The following is a 6,860-nucleotide window of genomic DNA, read 5'->3' as shown; positions in this document are numbered from 1 at the left end:
GACTTGCTCAAATCATGATTTGCTCTGGTCACAAGAGGGATGGGGAGAGGATCTATCACTTGATTGGACAGTCTCTTTAGAACTCTCACACTCGCTTCCGGGGTCTACGATTTGATGTTAAAGAGTGAGAGCGAGCAGTTAGGGTTCTTAGGTATACATCAAATGAAGCGCTCAACCCTCTCCGGGAGTGGGAGAGGGGTATATATAGCAACACCAAGAATATGGCCGTTGGGGGGAAATGTGCAAATTTCGGCCAGCCAACATGCGGGCTGGGGCGGCCCTATTTTTCTTTATTTTCATTCTTTCTTTTATTTTTGGTTTTTTTGGTTCATGAAAAAATGTTCAGGATTTTCAAAAATTCCAGAATATTAAAAATATTTCAATTTCTAAAAATGTACACAAATTTTCAAGTGTTCCTGGTTCCAGAATTTAAACTATCCAAAGATTTCAGAAATTGTTCATGGATTTAAATATTTAAAAGAATGTTCATGTGTCCAAAAAATATTCACTAATTTTAAAATCTTCCAAATTGCAAAATTCGTGTGTTCAAAAATGTTTGCGAATTTGAAAATATGTACCAAATATCACAGAATAATGAATGTGGATGAATATTGAAAAATAATTCCGAATTTTAAAAAATGTTCATCAATAAATATAATGTGAAAATGTTCATGTGTACACAAAACATACATTATTTGTAGAAAATTACCCAGTTTCTAACAATGTTTTCTAATTAAAAACAATTCATGAATAACAAAATAAATTCATAGGTTTGTAAAGAAAATCATGAATTTCAAAAAAATGTTCACACGAATTTTAAAAAATGTTCTCGGATTGAAATAATATTTGTAAACTTCATCCTGGATTTGTTAAACACATCTCCAATTAAATAGTGTTCATGAATTAAAAAAAAGGTGCATCTATTTCATAAAATATTTCTGAATTTCAAAACAGTGTCAACAAATTAAAAGAAGTGTGAAAAATGTTCATGAGTTCAGAAATATTACTTTTAAAAATGTTCCAAATTTCTAAAAATGTTCTCAAATAAAAAACCAATTCCTAAATTTGAAAATGTTTGTCAGTTCAAATAATCTTAGCAAATTTAGAAAATTCTTCAAATGTTTTTAAAATATTTGTCCATTCAAAAAATGTGTATGCATTCGAATAATATGCACGAATTTGAAAAGAAATTCATGAATTTCAAAAATTATTCCAAATTTTAGAAGTTCACGAAATTAGAAGACTTAAAACCAAAATGAAATAAAAAGGAAAAGAAAAAAACCCAAAAAAAGGCAGAAAAAACACTTCTAAAACGAAAAACAGCTCATGAAATCGATGGAAACTAGAGAAAAACATAGAACAGGCAGAATGGGCGGGCCCACTACCGCGGGTGCAGGTGCGCATTTAGTGGCTATCCCCCTACCTATGCGGGGAATATTCCCGTTGACGTAATTTTGGACCCTGGGGCTGTGTAGATGTTAAATTTATAGTTTCTGATAACGCGTGCAGAATATGTATAGTTTTTGTGACAAGGTGTCAGAAAATCTGTTATACTTTTGAGCACATAAGCATCTTATCACATACAACAACACAACCCAAACACTTAGGGCGCGAATATTTGCACCTGGTAGTATATTTACTTCACTAGTTTATAAAATATTTGCACCTGGTAGTATATTTACTTCACTAGTTTATAAAATATCGTTGAAACCTAGGACCTTGAAGAAGGAGCGGCCGGCAATCAAAGATTTAGGATGTTCATCATTTGAAGCATGCAAGAAGATAAATTAGGTTTTTTTTAGGGGAGATAATTTGATGTTCATCATTTAGGATGTTCATCGATGATGAATACTCATTACCAACGATCGTAAGTAAGGGCAAAATAATTTTGTTTCTGTCACGTTATGAGTTTAATGTTAGTATGCATAGATGGATATACAAATTTCAACCTGGCATGTGAAACGATGAAAACAAGTCCGAGACGCACTGGTTGGGCTACTACATGCTGACGGCACCTGTATCCTCTGAACAGCATACAGTGTATGTATGCAAGAGGAAAGGGAACACCCGTCCGGACAAAAATATGTATACATCTGGATCTACATGACTCATCCCATCTGGAGACACCAACTATAATTCGTACTATCATCAGATTTCATATGCAAGCACATCTACATTCCGCAACAGAAAATGTGCTACAAATTGTGTTAGACCATTTGGCAATATACCCAGAAATCGAACAAACAGGTTACAAAGGGGCGAAATAGTTTGTCAGAATTTTTTCATAAGCAAAGCACATCTTCAGTTCACATGTTAAGCAGCCATGGTGAGGTACCAAACAAATCTTCAGTTCACGACAACGATTGTGCGACAAAAATTGACCATTCTGCAGTCATGCCCAGAAATCCGGTAAGGAACAAGTTACTCCCTCCATCCCATAATGTAAGACGCTTTTTGACGCTACACTAGTGTCAAAAAACGTCTTACATTACGGGACGGAGGGAGTACAAGACATTGCAAAATTATAAAGCTTATGGAGAAGAACAGTGTGGCACAACACATACTCAAAGACTTGGTTACTGGGTTAAATACAGAACATGGGAAAAAATGTTGAGCTGACATTATGTACTCTACAGAAACTAAGAACCACACTGCACACAAGATGGCAGCACCAAGCTAAACTGTGGGGCATTGAGTACACTTCTGATAGCTAACAGTAATTCCATTGCAGAAGATACAACCTAGAGCCAACCTGTTCATTGCCCGGTACAAGCCAAGGCAAAACCAAGATAACAGAACAGAAGACCAGAGAGAAAACAGGAACCCTTCCTTATGGAAACGATATGTATCAATCATCCGGTTTATCGCCACCTCATCTGAGCTATTGTAAGGCCAGTTCAGAATCTCGGATGTTGATGGTGTAGCTCCAGAGAAGCTGGATGATCGTGGAAGGAAGGTCAGCAACAAGGACAAACTGCTTGGCATGTTCACAAAATCGAGTGCTTGTTTACTGTCGCGTTGTTCTGATTTGGATTCTCAATCCGACTGCCAGTACAAATGGTCTACAACTTCCCTTTCTGAAATTTTCCATGCACAGGTTGGAAGCAGCTTCAGTGTCCCGCGTACTTCAAGCACTTCAAGCGTGCAAGGGAATATCAGCCACACCTCACCATACAACAGCACAGCAAAACGAAACTGTTAATTATGAAGAAAGACCTACTCAGGGTGCTTTCACTGCCACTGATTTGGGAATGCTTCCCTGTAGGTCATATCCTCAGTATTAGAAGCTTCTCTTATTGTTGCGTCCCTAGCATGACCATTTAGAAGCCTCCCTGCAATCCTATCTTTTGCGGTAACTTTCTTCTTCAGCATTGATGATAGTGTAGGTTCCTTCGTCTTACCTCGACGTCGACCACGTCGGCCCAATGTTCCAGAAGGCTGGTCATATGCTGCCGCTGAGTGGGGCGTTGAAGCAATAGCCGATTGCCGCAGAACATCTTCATTGTGCTGGCGGATTCTCGCACGCTGGGCTCTTTCGCGTGCTTTGTCGTCCATATCCCTTTTCCGAACATTCTTAATTGCTTGCATCGCCAGTTGGTCCATTGTAATTTTACTCAGATCATGCGCACCATCGATGTTGCTGGTGTCATTATTTATGTTTGTAACCAGTGAAGTAGAGGGCTCCTGACCCTCCTGTGTACTTTCACTACCACTGCCTCCATTTGTCTTAATCGGATCTCCTCCTGCCTCATGAATGTCTACTTTCTGCTCAAGCGGATCGCCTCCCGCATCAGAACTGCCACCAATTTTGCCAATTGGATTTCCTCTTGCATCACGTGGGATGATGGGCCCATGAAAAGGGCATATCTTGAGATCCCTTCTCTGGCAAAGACCTCCTTTCTTCAGAGGTGCATGACATGGTAGGATCTCAACTGGCTCTTCTTTATAAACAGAATGGTGAACGTTTAACTCTGCAATCTTTGCTGCAGGTATAACAGCATCATTATCCATCCTCCCCCAATGGCTCTCGAGCTCAAGCCCTCTCTGGTTCACATGTGCATCCATATTTGAACCCCACCGATCCAAGACAGAGCTCCATGATACCAAAGGGGCTTCGGAAAGGAGCTTTTTTCTCTCTGGATCCATCTCCTGAGATCTATTACCACCATTTGCCATGTCACCATTGCCAGAATTCACCATGCTCTTTCCCTTCCTATTGTCCTTGCTGGAACCTGCAACATCTAGATTGCTCACAACTCTAGGAGGACTAGGAACTTCAATCTTTCCCTCCACCCAATCCTCTTCGTCTTCCTCCTGAACATCCTTCTTCCTACGAACATTATCAAGATCAAGACCAAGCTCATTGCACTGGCTTCTTACAGCACGTATTTCATTCTTAACATCGATGAATTCCTTCAACGCAGAATCTCTGAACCGATTATCTGCAAGATTGACCCTGACAAGCACAGATATCCAATCCTGAATCGTGCTGAAATGCTTCGATACAAGGAGCCGGTACGCCTCCCTCAACGCATCGAAAACCGCCTCGTTTTCCTGAGTTTCAGGCACCCATTGCCCGGCCATCAACGATGCTGTCCTGATACTCCGCATCGCCATTGAAGCAATCTCCTCCTCCTCGTCATCATCGTCTGCATAACGCTCGAATTTCTCATACTCAGCCCGGATGATGTCCAGCCCGTTGCGGATCTCTTGGATGGTGGACCGGATTTCAGCCTTGATGGACTCAATCGTGGACCGCAACTGTTCGACCTTGGCAGTCAAGATCTCCTGCGTGCGTGCCTCCCGCGCGGCACGGGCCTCGACGGCCGCGCGGAGACCGGGGAACTGGATGCGCGCGGACGACTTGAGGTAGTCGACGGCGAGACGGAGCTGGCGGTAGTGCACGCCGAAGAGGTGGTGCCAGCGCTCGAGCGCCTGGATGGCGGCCTTCCGGAGCGTGGCGGCGGAGGCGGCGGGCGGCGGGAGCTGCTCGTTGGTGCGGAAGCCGACGGCCAGCGGGAGGAACCCGTCGAGCGTGTCGGCGAGGAGGGAGCGGAAGAGCTTGGAGCGCATGAAGAGCTCGTCGACGATGCTGAAGGCGAGGAGCCGCACCTGCGCACGCACAAACAAAGGGGAAAATTTTAACATCAGCCCGGCCGCCAGGGGAACCGGAGATCCGGGGGGAGGGGCTTACGCACGTGGGAGTGGGGCTTGGCCATGAGGGAGAGGAGGAGGCGGAAGGCGTCGCGGACGGCGCCGTCGGAGGCGCGCGCCGAGGACTTGATGGCCCGGAGGAGGGCGGGGTCGACGGAGGGGGCCGTGGTGGAGGTGGCGCGGTCGATGAGGGCCGCGACGGAGGAGTCCGCCGCCGGGGTGTAGGGGGAGGGGCTCGGGCCCTGCTCCGACGGCGGGGGTCGGCCGGCGGCGCGCGGCATCGCGGCGGTTTGGTGTGGTGGCGTGGCGTGGCGGGCGGAGAGCCGTGCGGTGATTGGATTCGCTCTGCGGTTGCGCGTGGATTTGCTTCGGCTTGTGACTGCGGGCCGGGCCGGGCCGGTTCGTCTGAGTCGGTTCGTTCCAAGGTTGTTGCAGCAAGCGCCTGAATTGAGAAGACTGTGCTGACAAGAGAGGCAACATTTTCACCTCTCATCAGCCGCGCAATGCCACCACCAGATATACTAGGTCGCCACTACAAATGTTTCTCTAACATTCAGATTTCCCAACACCGGCGACCTCTGGTCGACGTCGATGGTGTTCTCCAAGTCGAGAGCTCCGCACCCCTTCGCTCCCCACGCGCATACTTGGGTTGGCCAAGGTGCGGGCGGGGTTTCCTTTCTTTTTCCCAAATGATAAGTATCACACGTCAGGGGTGTGCCACTCTGGCCCTGACGCCTTTCAATGGCAATTCCAGTCATGTAAGGTTGGCAAATTCCAGTGATACACGGCGAATTTCTATCCAAAATAAACTGAGCCACGAAAGTTGCCATGTTTGGCAACTAAAGTTGTCATCCTCGCATTACTAAACCTGTCATAAACAATGCTCGAAGTTTTCCATGTGCTTGTCCCAGACGTGTGGCACTTATCAGTGTCTTTTTTCCGTTGCATTCTGCTTTTTTGCTTTTTGTTCAGTTCTTGTTTTTTGCTTCTTTAAAAAAGTTCAGGATTTCCAAAAAGTTTATAATTTCAAAAATATTCACTAATGGAACAATAAAATACAAATTTAAAAAATGCTCACGTGTGTACATGTTTATTAAACATTGTACATTTTTCGTACACGTCAAGAACATTTGTTTAATACAGGTTTAACATTATTCAAATACAAGATTAATAGTTTTTTAAATAAATGTTTCACGTCTTTTTTTATGCACATTGTAAATTTTTGGAATACATCTAAAACATTTTTAATAAATATTTAACAATTTTTGTATATATAATTTACATATTTTTTCTGAATATATGATCTTTTGTCTATTTTCTGGTACATATTATACATTTTTCTTATAAATCTGACACATTTTCTATAAATGTTTAACATTTTATATATACATGTTTATTATTTTGGAAATACATGATTAATATTTTTAAAACATATATTTCTGCATATTTACTTTTTTCATACACATTATAATTTTTTATAGTTCAGGAATATTTTTTATATATGTTTAGAATTTTCCAAATATATGATTAATATTTTTCAAAACTTACTTTTTTATGTCTACCTTCTTCAAAACTTACATTAACATTTAGCTTTGTCTCGCTTGGAGCGAGACATAGAGAAATCACCTGTTATTAATGGGTACCCCATGTAAAGGTCACTCCCACCTCCTCAGTGGCTGACAAGTGCTAATCTTATAGTTGTTTCC

At 42.8% G+C, this 6,860-nt stretch overlaps 1 protein-coding gene across 2 annotated transcripts; it reads right to left on the bottom strand.

The window, feature by feature from the left end:
* Positions 1-2,514: 2,514 nt before the first annotated feature.
* Positions 2,515-5,562, bottom strand: LOC125545931 (UV-stimulated scaffold protein A homolog). 2 transcript variants are annotated; one of them, XM_048709986.2, is made up of 2 exons: positions 5,195-5,562; positions 2,515-5,112 (listed from the first exon to the last, which is right to left on the bottom strand). In XM_048709986.2, exon 2 carries the CDS (start codon positions 5,071-5,073, stop codon positions 3,232-3,234), a length of 1,842 nt encoding a protein of 613 aa, XP_048565943.2. In that variant the 5' UTR covers positions 5,074-5,112; positions 5,195-5,562; the 3' UTR covers positions 2,515-3,231. The 2 variants fall into 2 exon arrangements, with proteins under 2 accessions (XP_048565943.2, XP_048565944.1); XM_048709987.2 differs by having other exon boundaries at positions 5,199-5,559.
* Between the last annotated feature and the right edge of the window lie 1,298 nt (positions 5,563-6,860).

Source organism: Triticum urartu, chromosome 3A (assembly GCF_056163025.1).
Source record: "Triticum urartu cultivar PI428250 chromosome 3A, HENAU_Tu73, whole genome shotgun sequence".
Lineage (NCBI taxonomy): Eukaryota > Viridiplantae > Streptophyta > Magnoliopsida > Poales > Poaceae > Triticum > Triticum urartu.
Note: the sequence above shows the minus strand (reverse complement) of the source record. Positions and strands in the feature narration are given on the sequence as shown.

What these genes read in the sequence shown, in the direction of transcription:
- LOC125545931 (XM_048709987.2), bottom strand. Translation starts at nt 5,435, where the DNA reads ATGCCGCGCGCCGCCGGCCGACCCCCGCCGTCGGAGCAGGGCCCGAGC. An exon ending in TGGCCAAGCCCCACTCCCAC is followed by an intron (nt 5,113 to 5,198) that starts GTGCGTAAGCCC and finishes GTGCGTGCGCAG; the next exon opens with GTGCGGCTCCTCGCCTTCAG.